Source organism: Podarcis gaigeae (assembly GCF_964106915.1).
Source record: "Podarcis gaigeae genome assembly, chromosome: 1".
Classification (NCBI taxonomy): Eukaryota; Metazoa; Chordata; class Lepidosauria; order Squamata; family Lacertidae; genus Podarcis; species Podarcis gaigeae.
This window is the reverse complement of record NC_139678.1, coordinates 31,104,057-31,130,781: the sequence shown is the minus strand read 5'-3', so window position 1 is coordinate 31,130,781 and position 26,725 is coordinate 31,104,057. Positions and strand designations below refer to the sequence as shown.

At 42.2% G+C, this 26,725-nt stretch overlaps 1 protein-coding gene across 1 annotated transcript; it reads right to left on the bottom strand.

Annotated features, from left to right (window-relative positions):
* Positions 1-1,683: 1,683 nt before the first annotated feature.
* NEK9 (NIMA related kinase 9) lies at positions 1,684-26,725 on the bottom strand. Its single transcript, XM_083732445.1, has 22 exons — positions 25,489-26,725; positions 23,164-23,341; positions 22,425-22,480; positions 20,510-20,580; positions 19,618-19,723; positions 18,841-18,972; positions 18,141-18,251; positions 17,688-17,752; positions 17,335-17,385; positions 16,154-16,346; positions 15,490-15,634; positions 14,695-14,895; positions 13,997-14,043; positions 12,692-12,847; positions 12,236-12,344; positions 11,563-11,724; positions 9,791-9,961; positions 9,549-9,611; positions 8,325-8,515; positions 5,811-5,972; positions 4,843-5,055; positions 1,684-4,077 (listed from the first exon to the last, which is right to left on the bottom strand). Exons 1-22 carry the CDS (start codon positions 25,675-25,677, stop codon positions 3,955-3,957), a joined length of 2,895 nt encoding a protein of 964 aa, XP_083588571.1. The 5' UTR covers positions 25,678-26,725; the 3' UTR covers positions 1,684-3,954.

Here is a 26,725-nt window from a genome sequence, read left to right as displayed (position 1 = left end):
TCATAAGCATTGCTATGGATGTCCGAAAGCTTCAAAATGCAAGTGTTGATTCACTTGTGAGAAATACTGATATGGCTTTAGAGATTGTAAGGACAAAACTAGTGGTGTGCATAAGCCCCTTTCATATCACCGGTCATAAAAAAGAGCAGCAAAGAGTACTGATGTGTTTAACTTTGTAAAAAAGTAGGACAAGGAATTCAGGAGAGTATCCCCACTGTAGGAGCTACTATAATGGAAATATGAAACAATTTTCAAAACACACTCCACATTTCTGTTACTAACAAAGTAAAAAAAAATGTTGAGGACAAACTGGTTTTCTCCATTGCACGCATGGCTATTGCCAACTCCCCTTGTTTGCTTTCTGCATGCTTTCAAAGGTGATGTTATCAAAGGTTTCCACTGCTTCTCCTGTACCAGCCAAAGGAAATTTTAAAATCCCTTCAAGAGGAATTAAAGAAAAACCCAGAACCCATTTTCCTTGAGTTACAACCATTTAGAGATTATCTCTTCAACAAAATAGTTTGCACTGTCTGCAGAACAGTAAGAAATATGCACTTGGAGAGATTCAGATTGTTTCAAAGGAGTTAAAAACAAGCAGATACCCCTCCCCCCCCAAAAAAAAAACCTTGCAGTGTACTCTATTATGCATGTGTGGCTAAGGAAGATGCCAAAGCCATAGAAGAGAGAGATGGCTCTACTCTTATTTGGGTCTTTCTTCATATGCAAAATATATATCGTCAGTTGTGTATAAAGTTTCTGAATACACTTGAGCCTTGATTTGGCACCAGAGGCCTGAGAAGGCAATTTAAATAGATTGATTTTTGCTGCCATCTGTGAGGTATGGAGTTTTTTGACTGTGAATCCAAGCCAACATCAGCATTACCTCTGATGTGCAATATTAATAGGGGGACTGTATTGCAGAGCTTCTGTAAGTAACTCTCAGCACAGCTCTTCAACTTGCTATGTGGGTTTAACTGTGAGAGAGCTCTATGCTGATGAGCTGCATAATTTTTAATCATTTCTAAATAAACACACCATTGTCCCCAAGAATGACAGTCAGCATATGGGAACACTTCACAGCACTGCAAATTCTAGGAGGGCACATCTCCAATAACAAATATCTGCTATACCTGCTCTCCTTATTACCTTAAAAAAACCCCCAGAGATATGGGTCCTCTGCTTTTCCAAGATACAGTACTCTTGAGAAAACAGGGAATCCTCATCTCTATTAGTTGTTCCAGACTCAAAGATATATATCCACCTCTCAACAGCAAGTTATTTATCATATTTCTAACTAGTGTGTGCTATCCCTGTCTTCTTAGTGCACTGGTTACTGATGGCAAATAAAGCTGATATTGCTAACGAAATTCACATGACAAAAAATATGAGTGATGATAGCTAATTCTGTAGAGCCAAAGTTGTAGAGATTTTAAGATGTGCCTTGTGGGGGGGGGAGAGCTAAAAAAAACTAGAGTCAAGCTCTGTCACTGAAAACGCAAGACATCCGTCCTAACATTTCTGATGACTGCAAGTGTACAACCGAGTAATGGAAAAAAAGTTTGTTCCATTCAAGCAAGATGAGAAGTCCAGAGTTGATGCTGAAATCATGGATCTGTACTTGAGCTACAAGTAAGCATACATTATCTCATTTCTATTAGAAAAATTCAGAACACACAAGGCAAATGAGTGTCAACATTTATTTAAACAGAAAACGTCAAACCATTCCACCATTGAACCTTTCAAAAAATAGATAATGACAAACTAGTTTTCAACTAGAGTGTCAGTGCAGGCATGTTTCACATTCCATTATAACAAATTAACAGCAATGCTAGCAAGAGACTGACATCTACAGAGCTAGCACTGCTGAAAGAAATGGGTCTGAAACTGCTCAAAGGCACACCTGGCCCATTTGCCCTCTAGCCTAGGGCAAGATATGTGTTTAAACTGCTTCTTTGGTTGCATAGCAGGGTTGGTGCATATATTATGGTCTGTAACAGGCACAGCTTGAACAGCGTGAATCCTAAGGCACATACATATATTGCTGTGGAGCACAGATGATCCTCATTATAGTATCTAGTACTCCACAAGATCCAAGGGGGAAATTGTCTGTGCATTTCACTTACCAAACGTGTAACACGGAGCAACTCCCATTTGCTCAGTAATTCCTTGCTGGACAATATCCAAGAGTTCATTCTCTCTTAGTTCCTACTTTATAACAGGACAGTCTCTACAGCCACAACAGCATTCTCATATAAAAATAATAAAACTGCTCCAATACTTTTGGAGACAAGATTATCGATCAAATAACACAATAACCTACGGTTCATTTGGTATTTTATATTCAAGCTCTTCTCCTTCCTCCACCAACAGTAAGGAAAGGCATACCAACACTATTCTTGGGGCTGAACAGAAAAAAAAGGTATCTAAGTCAGTTCCAAGACAGTATTTGGAGAAGAAACAGGTAACTCCTCAACAATGGAACTATTAGGGTAGGATACTCTAGCACCTGTTTCCAGCCAGAAAATGTTTATCAGTCTGATAATAGTTCTAGAAGAGAAAAGTGCATAAGGGGATATTAGAGACAAGTGAATGGAAGATTGTAAACTCCATCTATGACAAGCAAATAAAAGATAAGGGACACAAAATAGATACAGTAACTGTTCACAAAAGTTAGATTAGGGTATTATTTTCTTAAATAAGGAACAGTGGGAATTCCACTCCAGGGTGGGGAGTATGCAGAAGTGGCTCCCAGGAATCACAATTATGCCAATTACACCATTTAGCGAAAGTATCAATTTTATCTTTAAGGTGAAAAGCAGAAACTCTATCTTCAGAGTTCCCTTATATACAGTTTAGAACTGATTAAACTAGAAAGCTTTGAATTGGTATATGTTAGTCTATTACAAGCCAAGATAGCTCAGTTGGTAGAGCATGAGACTTAATCTCAAGGTTGTGGGTTGGACAAGATGACCTTCATGGTCCCTTCCAACTCTACCAAGTCTATGGTTCTAAGTAATTTATTTGGATAAATTATTAAAGCTGACACTGCTTTCTTCCAGCTTCATCAAGCATTAGACAGGAAATGAAAATACTGATTTGCAGAAGGGGCGCAAAGCCAAGAGGCTTTCAACAACTCACTCCAGTACTCAAACTAAGATGAAAAGAAGAAGCAAATAAGTTGTGTGTCCAATTTCAATTTCACGTAGTCCTTGGCTGGCTTGAAAAATAATTGCTATGAACTCTAGAACTACAGACTACTTGGATAACTGGAAAATACAGCCATTAAAAAAAAAATTGTATCAGAACCGTACCTAGAAGTGCTAAGAAAAGGGTGACAGAGATCCTCTCCCTAACATCCCTTCCGTTAAAAGTTAAAAACACCTTCTTTACAGATTGGAGGAAATATAACCAGAAATGCACCTGCAGTGAAAGACAGATTTTCTCTGTTTCCACCTTCAGAGTAGTATTTTTCCAATGCTTCCCCTCCTACAAAGCTGATGTCCTGCCCTTTGACTTTAGGTTGAAAGCAACTTGGAGCATGACAGTTTGACTGTTATTGTTGGTATTCATTCTCTTTCCTTTTTCAGTCGCCAGAAGATGATGTGTCAGGGCTCAATACTGCCTTTGCAAAGTTGGGGGGGGGATTAAGGACATGCTATTGGAGCCATTCCTGCGGTGTGGCTACCTGACCTCAAGGGCAGACTGAGATAATGTATTTATAGAGAGGGCAAGCTGCTGATGTCTGAACAGACCCTGGCTTGAACTTTGGGCTCTGCCTTTCTCTAAATGTCCTCCTAGGTTCATAGCTTAGGGAGGAGCTTCCCCTCTTGCATACATGGACGCTGTGAAGACCCTGACCTTCTTGTTCACAAAGGACCTGAAGCCAGGAAACCTGCTCTCTTCATTCAAGTTAGTGTGCTGTGAAATTGGATAGATTCCAGTGAACTTAAAAGACTACAGGCTGAAGCGGCATGAGTCAGTTCCCAGGAGACACCAGGAGTCAGAATCCAAGTCAGGCTTTGGATCTGCTTCCATCTCTTCCTTGGATGTTTGTGTGGCTTTGGAATGAGCCTCAAGCTGCCCAGACAAACAAACAAAAATTACTCCTGATAGAATAAAGAAACACATTATATATTGCACATGAACTCTGTCACTTGGCTGTTCAGTTAAACCATGTCTGCTGCATTCGGTTATTGCACACATGTACAAAGAATAGAATAGTGAGGTTTAGAGTCGAACAACCATCTGCTCAGACTGCCAAGGAAGTGTTATTAAAAAATCTGCTGCTTCCCAGGGACCTGCTAATCTGGAACATATTTACGGGGGGCAGTCTGCCTCTATAACTAGCTAACAGAGCTCAAGTTACACTCCAGACATGGGATGACCAACTGAAAGGAAAAACAAGTGTGTTTTAATAATCAACTTTTCCCCCATTATCAGCCTCCAGGGGTCTTCAGGCAGGGGAAGAGAAACAAAAGTGGAGTGATGTAAGAGAGACCCCATTTGTTTCTAGGTTAAGCCAACACTAGCATCCCCAAATGCTGCTGGTAAATGTAGAGTCAGGCATCCTCCAGCCTTCCAACAAAACAGTCATCACTATATTACAGTCAACAATTCCTAGCCACAAATCCAACAAGCCCAAGGTTGTCTGAAGCTACTAGATTACTGCAGTATAAGCCACACGTTCTGCGTCTCTGTTAGCTTGCATCCAACTTTATCAACTGGCTGCTACAGCCTAACTTCTCTTAATCTAGATCTCAGCACCAATTCCACAGAACTACAGGAACATTAGGAATTACTCCAGCATTTAATATGTCATCCTTCTCACAATGGAAACCTTACCTGCTGTGACCCTTCTGTCCTCCTGGAGAGACTCTGGAGCTGGGCACTGAGACGGTTGGTTTGTTGCTGCAGCATCTGCTGGTCAGCCAAACACTTTGATATTAAGCCATGCAGACGTTCCACTTCAGTCTGCAGCAAACTGCATTTGCATGCAGTTGGTACCCCAAATGTCTTCTGCCCACTACAGGGCTCTGCTGAATCCAAGGGTTGCCGCTGCACAAGAAAGACAGGAGATTCAGGAATGAGCTTGTTTGTATGTACATATACAGGGTGAGTCTTTTAAAAGAGGCCCCGTGGAACATGTGTACTCTGTATCCACAGGCCCTCTTTTAAAGAACTCACCCTGTATGTACAATGTGAAATTTTTTCAAAGCCTATACTTGCCCAGGTCATGGCAGTAAGCCATGGGTAGAAGATGAGAGAAAAAGTACTGAGAATTTAATACTAAATAATGGAAGCAGAATTCTTGAATAAGTGATGTACTGAAATATTAGCTCATAGAGAAATCATTGTCAAATCTGTAGCTGCAAATGTCATATGCACTCTATTTTGAGACTGGGTAGGTTAAGACTACATCCTTTCCCACAGCTGTACCTGTTTCTTGAGATGTTTTCTTTCTTTAATTCTCCTCCTCAACCATAATCTGATTTCTTGAAATGAAGGGTAAAAAAGTGCCTTACCAAAGGTGCTCCTTAGGGCGGGGTAAATTAAATTATGAAGCCCTTAAACAGCATCAGTTTAATTCTCAGCAATCTGTCTCCTTGCTAAATCAATTGCTGCTGGGATTAATTTCTCACTGTTATCCACTATTCAGAAATGAAAAGACTACATCCTCTCCTATGTACTATCTCTCTTTCCCATGTAAAATCTGTATTTATACCAGTCTGAATTATTATCCTTGCATCCTATTTCTACCATCAGCCTCAAACTGTCTTGAAGAGTTCCATATGTTTAGCAATTTACATTACCCAAGATCCTGCTTCAGACTTGTTATCAACATTTGTGGGTGAAGCCAAGTGCAGTCCCTTAAGCTCATTGTAGGGAAGAGTTTCTTTGTCAGATTCTGAAGAGGCTAGGCTCACAAGAGAGGGGTTTTCAGGCATGGGGATGAACTCTGCATTCTCCAGCTCCTGGTTACACACATACAGAGAGAGAGAGAGAGAGAGAGAGAGAGAGAGAGAGAGAGAAAACAATGTGAGATTTTCTTCACTTTCTTATCTACCTTTGCTGCAATCTGAGGAATATAAAAAAGGAACACAGGTGGCATTCTCTTTCTGTTTAGAAAATAGCCACAGTGTGATTCACACTGCAGTTAATGGCTCTAAGAGTCAAACATGTGGAGGTTTATTAAGATTTACTGATGCACAGTTCACACGTTTCCAAACTTTGTTAAGAGTGTAACAATTTTTTTATTTATATCTTTAGATTTTCTGAATTTCTGTATTTTTAATTTTTACAAGGTTTTGTGATTTTATGATGCAATAACAACGTCCTTTATTCTTATATTTATCTTTGCTTATAGCTTCTGACAAAGGAGTTTTTTCTCTGGAACACATTGAGCTAAATGAACATCTTATTCCAGTAAACACTGGAGCCATGTGTCATTGAATGTAACAGAGAGAAATTATGTGTTCTTGCAATATGTATCCTTCTATTCTTAGTGACAGACTGAATTCAATAGAAGTGGCAGAACTGATGAGCTGTACCTGCCTATTTGAGGCAGAATCTTGATAGTTTGGGTTTCTGCCCCAATAATATTTTCTTTGGGATGATTCAGTGGATAAGCTTTGTTCAGTGTCAGGATGCAAATGACTGCCAGATTTCATAATGTTTGTTTCACTGGCACTTACAATAGACTGCTGTCCAACAATGGCAAACCATGCTCTGATATGTGTGGATTTATCTGTGAAAGAAAGACTTTGGTATTGCAGCAATGATGGGCTGAGATTAAATTTTAGGCTCTGCCAGTTTTACCTGCATTTCACTTACTTATCCTGCTGTTCAATTTTACAAGGGAGGTCAACAAAATGTACCCTACCCATTATGAACTAATCTGTGCAGTCCTACAAAACTATTTTCTTGTTTCTATGTCGCTTTTTAGGGTTTTGGTACTTATCTATAAACTAAAGAACATTATCTGAAATGGTTATGTTTTTAACTGCTTCAGAACCTTTTTTAGCATTATAGTCGTACCTCTGAAGTCAAACAGAATCCATTTTGGAAGTCCGTTCGACTTCCAATACGTTCGGGAACCAAGGCGTGGCTTTCAATTGGCTGCAGGAACGGCGGACGTTCAGGTTCCAAGGAACCCGGAACAATTGGTTTACGGCGTTTGGGAGCCAAAACGTTCATCTTGCAAGGTGTTCAACTTCCAAGGCACGACTATACAGTGGTACCTCTACTTACAAATGTGACCCGTTTCAGGGTGCCTTTCACACCCCGAAAAGTCAGTGAGTAGAGTGCTGCTACTGCGCGTGCGCAAAGCATGCAGGTCGCTTCTGCGCATGCGCGCACAGCGAACCCCGAAGTAAACACTTCCAGGTTTGCTGCGTTCGTAACCTGAAAAGCCGCAATGTGAAGCAAACATAATATGAGGTATAAAAGAACAGGCACTGGATAAAAAGAGATCTCATTGATACAAAAGGCTAGATGGGATATATTGTAGCTTTAACTTGCTTCAGCTCAGTTATTTTTACTAGAAACTAATCAGAATGGGGAAAAGGAATTTTCTATCAACTTTCAACATCAGCTTTCAGGGCATTTACAAACAAAATGATAAAAAAGCACATCATGAAAAGGAAAATATAAACAAAATGCCAAAGACAGTTTAAAATGGTTTCTACTTTAATCTTAATCTCTCAAGCTTTGAATCTGGATTTCTGAGCCCATTTCTTGTTTCTTTGTTTTAATTAGAAATATTTATTCACTGCTAAATCACAATACACTCCAAGTGGTATACATCGTAAAATTATGGGTTTGGAATTCAAAACCGATCATCCTTCTAATCAAGGTTTCTCTTCCTTCTTCTGAAGTGAGTCTGTTACCTGAAAAGCCCCACCTACAAACTACGCCCTTAGAAGTGATTCCGGAACAGAGGCAAAATTTACCAATGGTGTTTTTATGATTTGCCAAGAAAAGAACATTCGGAAGAACTTTCTGACAGTAAGAGCTATTTGAAAAAGGAGCAGACGACTTCAGAAAGTGGGAGACTCTCCTTCACTGGAGATTTTAAAGCAGAGGTTGGATGGGCACCTATCAGGGATTCTTTAGTTGCGATTCCTACACCGCAGGGGGGCATGAACTAGATTATCCTTGTGGTCCCTTCCAACTCTACAATTCTATGATTCTAAAGTTCTATGATTCCAAAATTCAACTAAACTTCAAGGAGAAACCTCTCACCCAAAAATTCTCCACCTTTATTGGAAAAATGCTATTCAGTTTTCCTGTACCCACTTTGCTTTAGGTGAGATAGAAATTGTTACCTTGCGTAACCAGCTAGGGCAGGAACTACTGGCAGAACTGCTGTCTGCAACTGCTTCTGTTGCACTAATCCGATCCCCCATCCCATGGTCTGCTTCCATGGTTCCTCGGAAACCTCTGCTGGGGTCAGGGGTCTCAGAGTCCCGCTCGCTTTCCTCCTCTTCTCCTCCTTCAGCTGTAGAGCTTTGGGCCACTAGCAGAAATGGGTAGAGTATTAAAATCCTTAAATATTTCCCTTGTTCGCTCAGGAGCATTTTCAGCCTTGGGAATGGAGGTCTTGTCAGACCTCAGAATGGTGATGCAAAGAGAAGATAATCAAACAGTAAACAAGATATGAGACTCAGGTACATCAGCTCCTGGGCATATTCAGAACATACACCCCCCCAAAAAGGTTTGGAATTATTTTTTACTAGACACACAATTTTGGGCAATTGTAATAAATTGTATTAATGTCCATACACTGGTTGTGGGGGGCATGGAGGAGAAAAGAAACTAATTCACTGGGGACTTACAGTAGCTTAAGCTGAGCCAAAAGTTACCACTTTCTGGAAACGCAGACCCCTTAGATTTTTGTGATAGATAAACCTACTATATATTCTCAGACATTTGTCTACAAACTATTATTATTTCAAACGTAATAGGAAGAGACTTATTTTATCAACTCTGTGCTTCTTCCCCAACTTTAACTTTCACCATCTTTTTCTTTTCTGGCAATACCACTTATCCATCTACTTAGACTAGTTCTCCATATCCTGATTCAACCAGGTGGGCTGAACCAGGTTAGTCAAGGAAAAGAACCTTTGTGCTCTCCGATGTATGAAATGGGGGGAAAGAATAAGCTACAAAAATAGAATAATCTACCAGAGGAGTTTTAAAAAAGAAATGAATGGGCTAGATCAAGATGATGTTTTCAGATAGGAATGAAGGTACACTGAGTCAGCCCATTTGGTCCATCAAGCAGCAGGCAAGATGGCCTGAGAGCCACATGCAGCCATTGAGGCCTCTTTGGTGGTTCTTGGCAACATCACACACACACACACACACACACACACACACACACCGCCCAGCCCTCATGCTGCCTTCCCAAAGCCGGGTAAGCAAGGAACTGGGCTTGGGGAAGGAGGCCTGAGGGCTCTGACAGGGTCCTAGAGTCCTCCCACCTCCTTCCTAAAGCCTAGTTGGTGTTTTCCCAGCTTTGGCCTATTATTAAAAGCCTGATTACTTACCAGTCCCAATTGAGAGGCCACTGCTACTGGAGCGGAGGATGGTTTTAGAATTTATAACTTTTTCTGGAGAGAAAGTAGGAAAATTTTCTCAGACAAAGGTTCCAAAAACATGCTGACCTATTTCCTTAGAAAGGTTATCATCTACTCTTCCAGTGAACTTGTTACATTTTACATTTCCCTTATGATTCGAGAAGACATGTATTCCTGAATAGGCTCCTGTTTCCCAACTTTTTAATACTCACCAACAATTATGATGGTGTGCCAGCCACGGCAAGATAAATCTGGGACATAATGCAGGGAACCAAAAATGGGCCGAGGCCATGATGTACAAATATCAGAACTATGAGCCCTTTCTGTTGGTGTCATTGCTAAACGGCCATTTCCACCATTACCCCAGGCAAAGATATGGTTATCTGGGGAAGAGAAAAGTGTTATCAGTCTCATGTCAGACACTCCAAACTGCCTTTCAAGGATTCCTATATAGCTGCATTTCATTCCACTCAAATGGCTCACCTTCAGTTGAAATTTTAATCATGCAGTCTAGAAGAACACCATGAGACAGGGGTTGAGAACCTATTTTCCGCGAGGGGCCAGACTGGCACTTGCCCACTATTCTGGGAGCGTCATTCCAATGGTGGGTGGGTGGAAGAACTCCTCAGAAAAGACAAATGCATGTACCTCTAATCCCCCATTGAAACACATACACCAGACACCTCTCAACTTCTCACATGCATATACATACATGCAGTAATATACAGTGGTACCTCGGGTTACATACACTTCAGGTTACATACGATTCAGGTTACAGACTCTGCTAACCCAGAAATAGTACCTCAGGTTAAGAACTTTGCTTCAGGATGAGAACAGAAATCGCGCGGCAGCAGCAGGAGGCCCCATTAGCTAAAATGGTACCTCAGGTTAAGAACAGTTTCAGGTTAAGAACAGACCTCCGGAACGTATTAAATACGTAACCAGAGGTACCACTGTACTCATACATGCACTCTCACACCAGGTACGCATCATGCATGCACATGCACTCAGCATTTCTAACTATCTCCACTCCAGTTCTTGGAAGAAGAAGAAGAAGAGTTTGGATTTGATATCCCGCCTTTCACTCCCTTTAAGGAGTCTCAAAGTGGCTAACATTCTCCTTTCCCTTCCTCCCCCACAACAAACACTCTGTGAGGTGAGTGGGGCTGAGAGACTTCAAGGAAGTGTGACTGGCCCAAGGTCACCCAGCAGCTGCATGTGGAGGAGCGGAGACGCGAACCCGGTTACCCAGGATTACGAGACTACCGCTCTTAACCACTACACCACACTGGCTGGAAGGGGTGGCTGGAAAGATTCCTCTGCCTTAATTTAACAGACGATTAGGGATTTTATCAGCCTTTATTAGTGCTAAGCACCACAGCACTAAGGTTGGAGATAGGTTCTCTACTTGTTCTTTAGAGAAAGAGCAGACAGGTGGTTTATCTCCAATCTTGGATATATGTTGTTTCGCACAAAAATATGAAGATAAAGATCAGGCAGAGCTATCTCTTAACAGTAAAAGACAGAAGGCAGCATTTCTACCCTCACCCCAGAATTACAGTGGTAGTAAAGGGAAAGACTGCCTTTTATTGTCAATGAGTAGCCAGAGGGCTTATCTCCAATCTTAGTGCTGTAGTGCTTAGAATGAAGATTAGATATCCCTTTTACCGCCTCACACCTGACATCACAGGTCATCGGATGTTTGACAGGTGCGTGAGGCTTGCACAAAACAGCTTGGCAAGCCAAAGGGAGAGTTCTGGCAGGTCTACTTAGGCCAGAGGTTCCCAACCACCAGCATATGGCACTCCTGCAGGAACATTATGTTTTGTGTTGCTTTACTACAATTATTGCTAGACAGCAAAGTTCCTCTCCTCTAATGCAGTCGGGATGTTATTCTCCTCCAATATTGCAGCTAGCCACCCTTGGCCCTCTGTAGACGCTGCTTACAAAAAATCATGGCCAACTCACCAGCACCAACACTCACCATCAGTAGCAGCTATAGTGAACTCATCACCACAGGAAACCCTGATGACCTGCTTCCCCCCAAGAGGTCCTCCTAGCAGATTAATACCCAGACGTTTCTTATAGTCTCCAACACCCAGCTGCCCACACTTGTTGGAGCCAAAGGTAAGCAAACGACCCCGTTCTGAAAGAAAGGAAGAACAAGGCTCATTGCGGATACCACATCAGTGGCTAAGCTCTACTGGAGAACCAGACAGGCTTCCTCTTTATCTGATAGTTGGGTTTGCTACATCACCAGTAATTCTCAGGTTTCAGATTTTTTTTACTAATGTGGAACAAAGAAACTAATTTCAAAATCAGCATTGGTCCTGTTCAATAAACCTCAAATAGTTTGTGGAGCTTAAATTTTGAAACAGCTGATTTAAAATACAGCGCTAAATGCAAGGGTGCACTAATTTTAACAAGTTTGTACTTTATTAATTTACAATGTTTTCCAGCCCCAAATGGATCTATGTTCGCAAGGGATGTGATGAACAGATTCTGATGTTGAAACATACTTTAATTCCACTCTTCAACACTCAATCCATTACCCTGGTCATTTGTTTGGGCCATTAAGCACCCCACCCCCACCCCAAGTATTTTACAGATTTTATTTTGTAAGAATGGAATACAATTACAATGGGATTAGATCTCACCATCTATGGCAGCTGTGTGTGTCTTTCCTGGGGCAATGGTGCGAACTTTGTAGAAGGAGAGTTTCTTGGCCAAAGTGAAGCAGGTGGTGTATGGAATTTCTTGGTACGCCTAAGGGAAGAGAGCAGACAGTCCAACAAATCTAAGCCATAGTATCATACAAGTCCCTCCAAAGCAAATAATTTTTGCCTAGATCAAATTCTATTTTCTTGTACAGACTGCTCAAATACACCCAACCGTAGCTGAATGTACCACACAAAACTGAAAGCAGCCTACTGCCAAGAGTGGTATATCACATTAGTTTTTCTTTTCCTTCTATGGCTCCAACCTAGTACTCAATAAATATGTTATGTTTCATTTATTAATGATTATTGAAAATAAATTCATTTTTATTAATAGATACGTGTTTGCTACTTCCAGAACTTTATTTCCCACACAATTTGAAAATTACTACTCACATCGTGATTAATGATCCCTGAAGTGCATTGGTTCAGGCCCAGTTTGTTGAACTCATTCAGACCGCAAGCCAAAACCTTGCCTGCCTGTGTGAGTAGGAAGGTTCCATCACTGCCACACTGGACTGAAACAATATTGGAAGTCTTCTGAATTTCTACCTATAGAGGAGAAACATGATACATCCTTGCAACAGAATATTGCAGAGTCAACAAGTAAGAGAAATTTTAGTTTAATAGCAGAGTAGATGCTTTGTATGTAATAAGTCCCAATGCAATCCTTAGAACCTCCACTTTAAAAAAAAGGATGAAGTAGCAGGTGACATGAAAGACCTCTGCTTAAAACCTTGGAGACCTGCTGTTAGCAAGAGTAAATAATTCTGGGCAAATTGGACAAATACTCCAACCTGGTTTGATAAGGCTCCTATGTTCCTAAGTGAAGACCAAATATAATAATATCTGGACTAGGTAGAAAGGAGATCCAGCACCGAGGGCCTTCTGGTGGTTCCCTTGCTGCTGGAAGTGAAGCAACGGGGAACCAGGCAGGGTGCCTCCTCAGTAGTGGTGCCAGAGTTAGAAACTGAGATATGAAAGCTAGGAGCTAAATGGAACCATAAACCTACACAACAGCAGAATGTCTAGGTGCTTTTATAACAAGAATACAAAGATGTAAATGAATGAACTGAAACTAAAATATTATGCTCATTTTTCACATGGTCTAGTCCAGGGGTCGGCAAGGTTTAGCTCGCCTGGGCTGGTTCACTCCCGCAGAGATCGCTCCGTGGGCCGGATTGCGTCTGTGCAGATGCAATTTCTGGTGTCTGCGCATGTGCAGAAACGATTTCTGGCACCGCGGAAGTGAGTCCCTGCTCTGCGTTGCACAGCGCGCGGGGACTCACCGAGTGGGCAGCTCATGGGCCGTTTAAAAAACCCCCATGGGCCACTTGTAGCCTGTGGGCCGCAGGTTGCTGACCCCTGGTCTAGCCTTCCCCTGCCCACCTCCCTAATTTTCTTAAGAGGGTCTCTTCTCCAGTCTTCAGAGAGTAGCTGGAAGTGGGGAGGCAGAAAAAGGTCCTCCTTTTCTTCCACTCTGCTGTTTTAGTCTGAAATCTTAGGCGCAATAAGAAGCGATCTTTGAATTACTTTCTTCCACCAGCTTATCCCTATTGATTATTGAACTGTACCAAATTTGTGGTCTTGAAATTGTTATAACTTTAGAAAACTGTCTTAAGAGAGGACATACTCCACAACAGAGCCACAGTGGACCTGTGTGAAGCCCATAAAGTATGGCAAATGTCTAGTCAGTTTTACCTTCTGTGGGAGGCAGTGATCCTCTTCTGAATCCAAACCTAAGCGACCTGCATTTGAGAAGAGACAATAATGAGAAATTTCCTAGTGCTGAAGGCAGTGGCATAGCTGGGGGGGGGGGGGATTGGGGTTTTTGCCCCGAGTGAAGCATCTAGAGGGGCGCCATTGAGGCTCCAAACCTGTGTGTTTGTACACAAATGCGTGGGGTTGTGCGCGCACGCGCACGCCAATCTGGGTCTTTGACCTGGGTGAAGCAAAGCCTAGTTTCGCCCCTGGCTGAAGGACACTATTACAGATAATAACTTTCAGATTTAAAGCAGACTGTCCAGTCTGAGGAAACAGGGCTGCCTCATTTCTCATGTTCACAGATCCAACATCATAGATATGACCATCCATCTTTCCAGAATTAAGGATCCCAATTTAATCTGATGTCTTTCATAACAGTAAAAGTTGGATCTGTCACCGGTCAGTTACCAAAACAGTGCCTCTCAATTGCCTGTGATTATACTGTAGTTACATTTTTATTTCACACAAAAAATTATACCATTTGATTTTAAGAAAACATCTAAGTGGTTCACAACCATATAAAATGAAACTTGAGAAGGAGCATGCATGTTTTTCCTTCGAATGACTCTTATTGTGTGCATTTTGCCTCAGTCTCTACTGCCAGTATTAGAGACTGCAGACAGAAAGCCACATACCATATTCGCCACAGCCCCACGTGTAGACCTCTCGGTTTCGGGTCAGCACAGCTACATGGTTATCTCCACAAGAAACCTGCTCCACCGGGTTGCTGAGGAACACGGTCAGCTGCCTGGGCTCCAAAACCTCAGAACCAAATGCCTTGGAAACACCTATACAGCCATAGTAGTCTGAGCCGAAGGCAAAGGCTTGACCCTCATCTACATGAAAGGAAGGGACAAATGAGTAAGATAGAGATTCTGAATCCTTCAAACACAGGGAAACCAGACTACCATGTTATCTAATTATCTAGATCAAGTTGGGTCAATTACATGCTTGGACTAATGTGCCCTGCCCTGCATCCACTAAATGATAGGGTGCCCCATATCTACACCGTGTATGCATATCACAGAGGTTACCATGCAGAATCTTTTTTGACTGTAAAACATGTTTTCTTCCTCATCTTTTTGTGTTTTATTGTATTGGTTTTATGCTGTATATAGATGTTGGTGATATATAAATGTTTAAAGCAACATGAAATAAATAATGATCTTGGGAAGCTGCACTAATTCCAGTGCAGCAGTACAGCAATTCCCTGTATTTACCTATGCCATAATATTTCATGCTCTCTTGCTGCAAAGGTCATTTTCTTTTTCAGCCAATACATATGATATTTGTTTATTTATGTTTTAAATTTATGCATCACCCTTCATCCAGGGACCACAGGGTGGTTTACAATGTATATAACAAAAACAAGATAGCATTTGAGTTCTTCCACACCATTTATCTGCTCGTACATTTTACCTGTCTCTTACCTGTAATGCAGACAGTAAAGTCATCTCCACAAGACACTTGGCGAATGGCTTTGCCCTGCAGTTTTTCCACATGCTTAGGCTGCCGATAGGAGGCTTTGTCTCCATGTCCCAGTTGGCCATGCAATTTGGTGCCCCCTTGCATGTTCTGTAATATGCAGAAGCATGGTAAAGGATGGTAAAGGATGCATCCTGGGAACTCCAAGGAGCATTATTAGCAGGTCTGATGCGAAGGAACCAAGTAACAAACTATATATACTTCAACTGGGATCCTGAGAGACCCATGTACACCTTCATGCACACACTGGGGAGAGTGCCCTATTTTTCTTTCAGCAACAGCCTCTCACATGTTATAGGGTGTTGCTGCACTTGTCTGAACCTTTGGGGCGTTTTCCTGGAGGTGAAATAACTGCTGCCATATACAGAAAGCAAAACAAACAAACAAAAACCCTGTGCATGTTTTAGACCTTGAACTTAAGTAGCATAAACTCTTGAATGGGGAGTAACACCTCTTACAACTTTTTGCAACTTATTAACTAGGAATATCCAATTGTACTGACAATCAGTAGTGATGTGACACCTTAAATATGACTCATGCCAGATCCATTCTGCACTGCCTTCACACATTATCCAAGTTTCCAAAGTACTTTTCATACACTTCACTTACCACCCAAGTATAGAGCTCCTTTTCCACTGTAACCACTGCAAAATGGGTGTTTCCTGCACAGACCTGTCGTGCACTGCAGCCACTTTTAATGGCATCCAGCTTCTGAGGGGATGACTTCCCACCCCCCCAGACATATACTTCACTCGTGCGTGATGTCACCACAGCAATAGGAGCCTCGTTCATGGTGCTTGTTCTGTAAAACATGAGGTCAATAGGGGAGTTATGAAGAGTAATCACTGTTTAGCATGAGTAGCTTTAGAAGCCCTGAAATAGAAGACAAGCTGGAAGAAAATTTAATTCCCAGGTTCCAGGCAGAAACATTTTATATAAGCCTTAGTGGTACTCGTGTTGTTCAGAAGCCACATAAACAGCATTAGGAATTTAAAGGTAGGGAACCTAGGGATAGATAAACAAAGGTTGAAGAAGATTACTCCAATCTGCATACAAATAAAGATCAGAATCCAATTTGATGACTCAAGTAAGGCTTTTGAATTTCCAGAAACAGTAGCATGAGCGAAGCTTCACAGTTAAAAATTGAAAAAAATATGCAAACACTTCAGCAACTTTGTTCAGAACATCAACATTTTGTTACACGCAAATTTACAGCATTCCATGAAGGATAATCTTCCACAGCAAATGGCTTTTATCTTCAGGAGAAAAAAATGTAGTAGTATCAGCAATGAAGTATTTTTAAGTGCAGTTTGGTGTCAAGTCAATAGGTGGCATACAACTAAACAGTTCTGCTAGCTGCGCACAAAGACTTTTAGCTGCACAATGGAATTTCCCCATCTTCTCCTTGTGCATCCTCTGAACAGATTTAAGTGTCACAACAGGAAGAGTTGTGGGCAGGTAAGTTCCACTGTGCAGCTAACTCCTTGCATTAGCAGAACTGCTTAGCTGGATGCTGTCCAATTCAAATCTGTAGAGAAGAATGGGCACAGTTTACAACAAGAGTGGAAGCTGCCTTCTTCCCTTTTGGAACTCAAGGCAGTGTACACATTGTACCCAGGTGGTCTCCCATCTAGGTGCAGACCAGACTCAGACCTGCTTAGCTTCAGCAAGGTGGTAGCCTCATGCATTACCTAAAAGATAGCACTGAAAGTGTGAAGCAATCAAGTAAGGGTGAGTATGTCTAGGGACCTATTTCCTTTAATTCCGCTGTACAACACGCACTCCATTACCTTGGTCGTTTGTTTGGGCCATTAAGCAGCACAACTTTCTCTTCCATCTCCCTGCCGTGGAAAAAAAAAGCAATAAGAAGAATAGCAACCATCTATTATTACAGCACTTCTGACAGGGGATTCCAACAGGCTTAACAGACACTAAATGCCATGCAGAAGAATCCTACCTAATCCTAGTAGATGGCCCTCAGGGTCCCTTCCAATGCTATGATTCTAAGATGTGCCTCATCAGTCAATGGCCAAAGTGAATGAATGTGGGGTGCATTGACATGACTAGTAGGCTGTACAAGATTCTGTAGCTCTCTCCCAAACAACATGGCCCGTTCATGTCCAAGGAATGTACAACTCTTTACCTCCTGTGCTTGCTGATAAGGGGACTCTCAAGCAGCTCATCAGCAGTCGGCCTCTTCTCAGGATCCTGAAAGAGGTGAGTGACAGGTCACTCCCTAAGGAAAGGGATCATTTTTCAACAATTAAGTCTCAGGGCAGATTAACTAACCACATTCTTATGGTCTTTACCCATTTCCCCAAAACACAGAGAATCAAAGGAACATTAAAGTTAGCAGAAAGTGTCAAGTTAAAGGCCACTGTAGATTCTTCACTTCAAATACAAAGGTATTTTAACAGTTTCTAAGCTGCTGCAGATCTTGGGCAGCCAAGAACACACATTCTGCAGAGCCCATACACAAGGATGCCCAGAAACTTACATATCCAGTCTTGTAATTAATACAAGGCATTTACCCCACTTTCCTCTGAAGTTGTGTCACTGAGGCAGCAAAGTTGAAAGAAAAATGTATCTCACCAACCTGATCAAGGCAGGAGTGGACCATGTGGATGAGGTCCAGAGAATAAACACTGGAATCTACCTCCATTGCTCGGTTCCCTTGCACAATCTTCAAACAGAGGTTCAAGGGATTCTAGAAGGGAAATAGTGTGATCATTCAAGTGCATCTGGAGAACCTGTTTAAGAAGATGTCCTGTGGATCTGCATTATATTCTCTCTCTCTTTGATTGTTTCAGATGTTACGTACTATTGGAACATAGCTCCGTGGCAGAACATTTGCTTTTCATGCAAAAAGTTCTAGATTCGATTCAAGCATCTCCAGGTAAGGCTGGAAGAGATTCCTACCTGAAACCCTAGACAACCACTTTCAGGCTGTGTAGAAAATACCAAGCTACATATAGCAACTTTATGATTCAGTAGAAGACAGCTTCCTATGCACTTTCTAGACAGACTCAGAACATCAGCAAGGGACAATTTACTGGGTGATATCCAAGTAAGTCACATTCAGAACCACTTAAATCAATGGACTTGTTATTTGGGTCCATCAATTTCAAGCATGATAATCATCCCTGAACAGGAGACACCCAACTGACCTACAGCTCTCACTGTAACACATTCTTCACAACTGGGGGCTCCCTCTCACTCTCTCAAGCACACACAGAACATTAAAAATGATGAAAGGAAATTATGTAGTGTTAGTGACCAGCATAGGTGTGACTTACTGTTGCATCAAAAGTTCTTTTCAGTGTGAGGAGCTCAAAGGCAACACAACCAACTGCCCAGATATCAGATTTGAAGTTGTATTTTACTCCCTGGCAGAGCTCTGGAGACATGTAGTACGGGGTTCCTACCAACTACACAACAGAGCAAAAATGTTAGAGATACTCTGCCCAACTCCTTGATATCAGTGGATCAGACACGGTTCATTGTTTTCCTTGTAAGTACTAATTTCTAGTCATTTTTTATAAGAACACCCATCTCCCAAACATGCTTATATTGTGTTTCAGCATGCAAAGTAGAAACTTAACTACTGGATTATAAGACACCTTCTATTCTCTTTCTGGGCTGGCCCAATACTGTTTTGTCATTAAAGGCAGAACAGAAAATGCCACTCCAACCCTCCCACTGCCTCTGCTGCACACCTACCGCCTGCATGCCCACGCCACCTGCTTCTGGGTGACAAACAGCAACAGCATGACTGCATGGCTGTGGGCATGCAGAGGAGAAAGAGGCAGTAGTGGTAACTTACAAGCATGCTCCACGGAGGCTGGATCTGCTGCCCTTCCCAACTGAAGGGTTGCAAATCTGAATGAATACATATTTGCTGATGGCAGGTTACAAAGTAACAGGATATATTATATTTCTAACAAGACAATTCAGAAGTGGAGTAGGAAAAGAAGCAAACAGCATTAAGTGGCATCAAAGGACCCCAAGCTCCTGATTTGCGCACAAAATCCCAGACATTAGTCTATCAAAACATTAAAGTTTCAGACACTCACTGTTTCAGCCATCGAATATTCAGAGTTCAGCTTTTTCGCCAAACCATAGTCACCCAGTTTTATAAGATTTGCTTTAGTGAGGAAGATATTCAGTGTCTTTATATCTCTAGAAAAAGGAAGCATTAAAGTGATGTAGTTCTTCCAGTCACCAGGTATAGGACTCAGTATGCTGCTATTCCTCCTCTATTAATGTTACTGTGAAAGGATTTAACTCATTCCTCTCCACACCTGATGTCACAGATTTTCATAGCCCTACAACAACTGTAGGCTGTAGCCCTACAACCAAGGTTGAGGAAGACTGCACTAGGGTATTTAGTTAGCTGTAGTATAGGAAATCCAATTTCTGTGCTAAGAAGAGTGAAGCAAATCAGATTGCTTCCCTTTACTCTACTTTTAGGATGGTATCCAATGCACTTGTTCCATTAGCACAAGGATTTCCATTTGCGTAACAGAACTCCCTGCCCCACACATGCACCCAGTGCCCTCCCCAATCTGCTCCAGTGGGTTGGAGGAACCCACAGATTTAGGGAGCATGTGGGAGGCTCACAGGGACAGCTGGGGAAGTTTCACTGATAAAACAAGCATATTTAATACCGCCCACCATTTGTTATGATAAATATTTATTCTCTGTCATCATATCAAATGCCGTAAGCAGTTAACAACAATAAAAGTACCATTTACAATAAATACCAAGTAAAATAAAATGCTATTAGTAAAATATTTAAAAATAACAACAGACAATTTAAAAAGGAACCACTGTAGATGCTCAAAAAATGCAGCAAGGGAAAAACTAAAATGGTATTTGCAGCAGCAGGCTATCAATACTCTCAAGCATGTTTTATATTCAGGCACTATGCCACAAGTTAGCCCAAGCTTCATTAATCACACCTACCTGTGAAGGATTCCTTCCCTGTGGATGCAGCTCACTGCTGATGCAATCTGAAATAGGTACCACACTACCATCTGCAAAGAAAGAGAGTTCACATGGGAAACACTGCAGAAAGTTTATTTTAGAAAGATAATTTTATTATTCCAATATGAACAACTCAGTGTTGAGATCTTTTTCAAGGTGTAATCTTTCCAGGATAACATGGTCTCCATGGTGTAAGATGACAAGTGCTTGTCACTTCACGATATAGTTTATGCCAGCAATTGAAAATGTTTAATTGTAAAGGCTATTGCCAGAATCTGTCAGTTACAGACACTTGTTATATGCTTTTGAGTTTAGTTTTAGCTTTTTAAATTGTTTTAATATGATGGTTTTTAAAATGCTTTAAATCATTTTGAGCACTAATTCCAGATGCACTTACTAGCCCAAGTGAACACTCACTACTGGGACTTACTACTGAATAAACATGCAAAGTATTGCACTGTCAACTGCTGTAAAGCTGACTAACAAATTTATAAATAAAAAAATCAGTAATTACATGTATTATTCTACTTACCAAATTTAAGAATTAGATTAAGGATATTGAAGAATGTAAATACTTTTGCTCCTTTTAAAAAATATAGAATGGAAGAGCAAGTTTGGAATTCTAAGCATACTGGCAGGAATAACCAGTTTCTACATTAGAGTTGCTATCCTATGATTTGCTGTGTAATTGTAGTCATGCAGATTCTTAAATCTCTTAATAATAAGCCAAGGGGAACCTACAGAAAACTAGTAATAATAGCTAACCACAGTTAGGCTGCAATCCTATATATACTTACCTGGCAGTAAGTACCACCGAACACAGTAGGTTTTAATGCTGAGTAAACATGCACAGGGATTGCTCTGCATAAGAATCCTACAGATAGACACTTACTGCACTGCTTACAAGCCATGTTTAGAAATATGGGCTGAACATCAGGCCAAAATAAAAAACTAAAGAGAGATAAAGACTGTGAAACCACAGAACTAATTACCACGGCATGGCAACCCCTCTGCCTCCTACCATGTGTACTTTCCCATTCCACAAGATCCTTAAGCACAACCTTGTTCTTCATGCTCTCATTTACTAAGACAAGTACCATTAGAGAAAGGAGTAAGATCTTTACAAAGGTTGTGTTTACACCCTGGAGCCCCCTTCCCAAGTAAGGCTTGCTCCCTAACTGTACTCTTGTCATACAGTGAAGAACAGTTCTGCTACTAAAGAACTTTGTTCACTGCATTTCTGCTGCTCATTTTTCTATGTTATTTTTAATTGTTCTCAAAATTACACTAACTGTTTAATTAACTATTTCATTTTTTTTAAAGACAATCTTTTTTATTTATTTACAAATAAAATGTAACATTCTACAAGATTATCTGTATGTTAATGAACAATCCCAGAAGAATACCATTCCATGGGGACAGGGAACAAAAGACCTGGACACCACTGAAACCCAAGTACAGTGGTACCTCAGGTTATATACGCTTCAGTTTACAGACTCCCCTAACCCAGAAATGTACCTCGGGTTAAGAACTTTGCTTCAGGATGAGAACAGAAGTCGTGCTCCGGCGGTGCGGCAGCAACGGGAGGCCCCATTAGCTAAAGTGGTGCTTCAGGTTAAGAACAGTTTCAGTTTAAGTACGGACCTCCAGAACGAATTACGTACTTAACCCGAGGTACCACTGTAACGTCTTTATTCTTGCTACGTGATCAACAATGAATAATCAAAGTGTTCTGTTCAAGATTGGAACGCCAAGAAAAGGCTGATTGTTTCCTGGCACAAGTGATGCAATTTGCTAATACTACAGCAATAAGCATGAAATAAATACTGGGGAAATGTGGCACATCAAACAGTACTAAACTCTGTTCTGTTTCTTCTCAGTTTGTTCAAGTTACCTCTTCCTCAAACAACTTGTCTTTCTGCCGCAGGATCTTATCATAGAGGTTTCCCCCTGCAATTAAAAGAGAGAAATGCTTACCTATCGATTGTAAATGTTCTATTAGCATTTACCAGAAATCCTCCAGGAATTTGCCATTTTCCCAAGCTTTTTCATTATTATAATTATCACCTGCTCTTTACCCTAAGCATCCCAAGGCAGGTTACAACAATCCAAAATGCAGTTTTAAAGTATTTAAGAACTTATAATTAAAAAATACAATCATAATCTTTTGGTTTTTTTAAGGGTAGGTTCTGAAAATGCACATCTCAGGTGTCAAAGGCCAAGGCAAAGAGGTGTGTATTTCTTATTCGCTGAAAGCTGTATAATGAAGTTGCTAGATAGATGCACCTCTGTGGGGAGGGAGTTCCGTAACTTAGGGGCTGCCACAAAGAATGCTCTCTTTCAGGCTTCCCCTGCAAGATTCTGCAGATTTGTATCTGATTTATTGAGCATTTAGTGCCTCATCTTTCCTTTAGCTATTTCTGTTTCCCAAGTTTCTTCTTCCCACAAATACATTTTAGAATATGTATCTGCGAAACGTAAGTGGCAGTTCTCCAAGATGACTCTGGTTTGTGTTAGAACTGTCACTAAAGCCTGCCATCTATAAACAAGACAAAGTGATTCTGCATTTCATCTTCCACCACAGAACCTAAGATGGAAGAGATGCCTGCTGTTTACAAGACAAGAGTTCTCACCATTACAGTATTCCAGTTCAATCAGAAGTGTAGTGTTATCCATGAAGTGATTGTAATAGGCAATGATGTTGTCGTGTTGCAAAAGTGCAAGGATAACAATCTCATTCAAAGCATCACGGCGTTCTTTTTCTGACAGTCTTGTAAGATCCACTTCCTTCCACACTACAAGTGAGTCATCCTGGAATACAAAAAATCTAGTTAGCTAAATGCACGTTTAATTTCTTACAAGGTATCAATCTTTTTTGCATTCACTTTCAGATTTAGTCTGAAAAATTCTCTATGGGCATTTCCTTATTTCTGATGCCAAAAATCGCTATCTACAACTAACACTCTCTTCCTTTTGAAAAATTATCAAATAGCATAAACTTTTCAGAAGAAAGGTTATTGTTATTTCATAAACAACTCCACACAAACACTGTCTAAATTCGCTAACAAGAATTGATTAATTCATAGCACTTGTCAGATATTCCAGCAACAACATTATATTGAAAATGATATAAAAGCTTGGGAGTAATTAGTATTATATCCTTGAAGCAGATTCCTGATCATTCTATGGTTTTATCTAGGCAGTCTATTAAGTGGGTTATTTAACTCCCTGAAGCTGTAGCAGAATATGTGATCAGGGGCCTTCAGGTTCTCTGTAATGCCATATTAAAAATATATCACTGACTGAACTGTGCCATCAAGCTTCCTTTTCCGCACAGGGAATGCTGGTGAACTGCCCTGGGATCTTTGAATGGCGGTATATAAATTAAATCAATCAATAAAGAAATAATAACCTACTACTGTCAATGATGCAAAACAATTAATAAAATGGAAATGTATTAAGGGAAGAGTTTGGCTGATATTCAGGAAAGTGACAGAAGTGGGCATTTCTACCTCAACCTCCAAAAACCACAACTACACATCTTCGGGTCCTTTAAATTAACTGGGCCCTGTTAGCTTTTTTGCTGAGGAAGCCAATGATATATGTACCTTTCACAATTTATATAGCACTGACTAGGGTTGCCATATTTTGAAGAGCAAAAAAGAGGATGCTATGATCGCTATTCAAAGCAAATAAATGCATTTTGTCTCAAATCTCACCCCTGAAAAAGAGGACATGTCCTAGAAAAAGAGAACACATGGCAACTCTACCACTGACTCACCAGCTCTGCAAAGGTTAGTGTCTATATGGGTGCAAAACTAATAACCTTATATAAGACACTTTCCTTAAAAGTTGTGCTTGTTTTTTCTGTCTATGACTATCCTTTGTTATCAGCCTCTGTGCACTGTAAATGATATGCCTGGCATATCCTTGCAGAAATATGATGCAGCTCTACAGCTGCCTTCTCCCTCTTCCATCCTGTCATTCTTTTTATCCCTGTACAGGAAGCTGTTTGAGAGGAAATATCACCACTACATCCTTGTGCCACATTTCATTTTCAGCTACCCAAATTCCATCAGCTTCCAAATGCCAAATTAGAACTGGGAATTAACAACTGGTATCAATGGAAGCAACTCTCCCACGCCAAACAAAAGCTTCAATTTTAGTTGAGATCATGGGCCGGGAGAAAAGCGTTTACCCCTTTCCTTATGAATATCCACATTAACCAGATGACATTTTCAGTTAAAGAATCAATCACACAACTCCAATGAGGCATTTAGCAACAAGTGTCGTTTAGCCCTAATTGCACCCAGTTCAAATTAACCCAACAGAAACTCCTGGGTTTTGCACCCTCCTGATTTCATCAACCCCTATCAGAGAGGCATATGTCTTCTGAGGGGCTCTCACACTTTCCAGAATCAAGAACTGCTTTGTCATTTACCCTCCTGTGATAGCTCAGTTGGTACAGCATGAGATTCTTTATCTCAATATTGTGGGTTCAAGCCCCGCCTTGGGGAAAAGAGTCCCTGCATTGAAGGGGTTGGACTAGATGACACCCCCCCCCCATGATCCCTTCCAACTTCGTGATTTCCGAAGTGCTAACTTGTGTCTTCCTTTGCAAACAACTCCTCTGAAGAATTATTCACACTTTAGCTTAAGTATTCGCGAAGACGCTACTTGGATGCATGGCCAAAGTTTGCTTCCTTCCTTTCCTGGCTGGGTCTCTGGCGTCTTTGAACATCTGCAGGATATGTCAGTGACAAGGGAGGGAGGGAACCCCGAGGGGGTGGCTATCTAAGGAGCATTTCGTGCCCAATAATGCTGCCCTCCTTCGCGGGGTTAGAGCTGGGATTCAAACTACGGGGGAGGAGGGGAGCCTCTTCAGCCAACGCGCCCGGAGATGGGAGGAGGAGGGAAAGAATGGCGGGGCGCGGCGGCGGAGGCGGGCGCAGATTTACCTCGGTCCGGCGGTACAAGGTGGCCTCTCCGAAGGCGCCCCGGCCCAGGACGCGGATGGGGGCATAATGCAGCTCCTCTTGCTCGCCGCCTAGGACAGGGCCAGGCCGGGGGCCGCTCCTGCCGGAAGACTCGTTGTCGAAGTCGGAGTTGATGGAGTCGCAGTGCCGCTCGTACTCGCCCAGAGACATGGCTGCTGCCTGCCTGCCCTGGGGCTGAGGAAAGGGGCGCCGAGGCTTCCCTGCCGCAGGGCTCGAGCGCCAGCCGCGGCCCCGCTGCTGCGAGGGAGACGGTGGGCGGCAGCAGCAGCAGCAGCAGCAGTAGCTTCCTGCTGTGGCCTCAGACGCTGCCGCGGATTCCACGGGGCTCCGGCAGTGCGCACGCGCGCGCCCCTCTCGCGGCCTCAGAACCAGGCGAGCAGCAGGGTCCAGTCCCCCCCTCGGGCTGCCCCTTGCCTTCCTTCACCGGCTTCCTGGAGGCCCCGCGGGCCCCCTACGCTCCATGTTGGCGGCTTCTCCCGACCCGGAACCACTTCAAGCCCAGGCGCGGCCTCGCGGCAGGGAGGTTCGCGACAGGCCGTTGGCGAACCAGGCGCGAGGCCGAGGGGAGAGCCACGCGGGGAGCTGGCGGGAGCAGCGCCTCTGAGGCGGCGTCTGTGCTGCGGGGTAGTCGTGTGCGCGCCTCGCTTGCATTTCAGAAGACACCGTCGGCGTCCCTGCCGAGCCCCCAAAGGCATGGGGCGGCTGTTGTTTCGCGGGGATTTGAGCCGGATCTTCCCATGCCGCTTCGGGCTGTCCCCTTTTTGCAACAAGCGATAGTCTCTTTCCCCCTCGAGGTGCTTGCTTGCTTCCCGGGTCAAGGGAAAGCGAGGCCACCGACGGCCCTCCGGCGTTTTAAGCCTTTTTTGTTTTTACTAGCGTCGCTTCACCTAGTTTTGGCATTTCCCGTGACTAGAAATAAAAAGGACATTTGGCCGGTGACTTCGTTCGAAAGATTCCCGGTGTGAAGTAAACCCATTTACTACAAAAGGGTGAACAGCACGAATCATCCACAATAAGCTTCGTGCTGTCGCGCTTTCCACAGCTGTTGGCAGAATATGTTCCACGAGTTTTTAGCCCTGAAGGTGCTTCCGGACTCTCTGCATATTAGGACAGTTGCTCACGTAGGTTTGTAGTAGTCTGCATAAACACTTCAAATATACAGACACAAAAAGCCCTGCATGATCAACACAAGATCTTT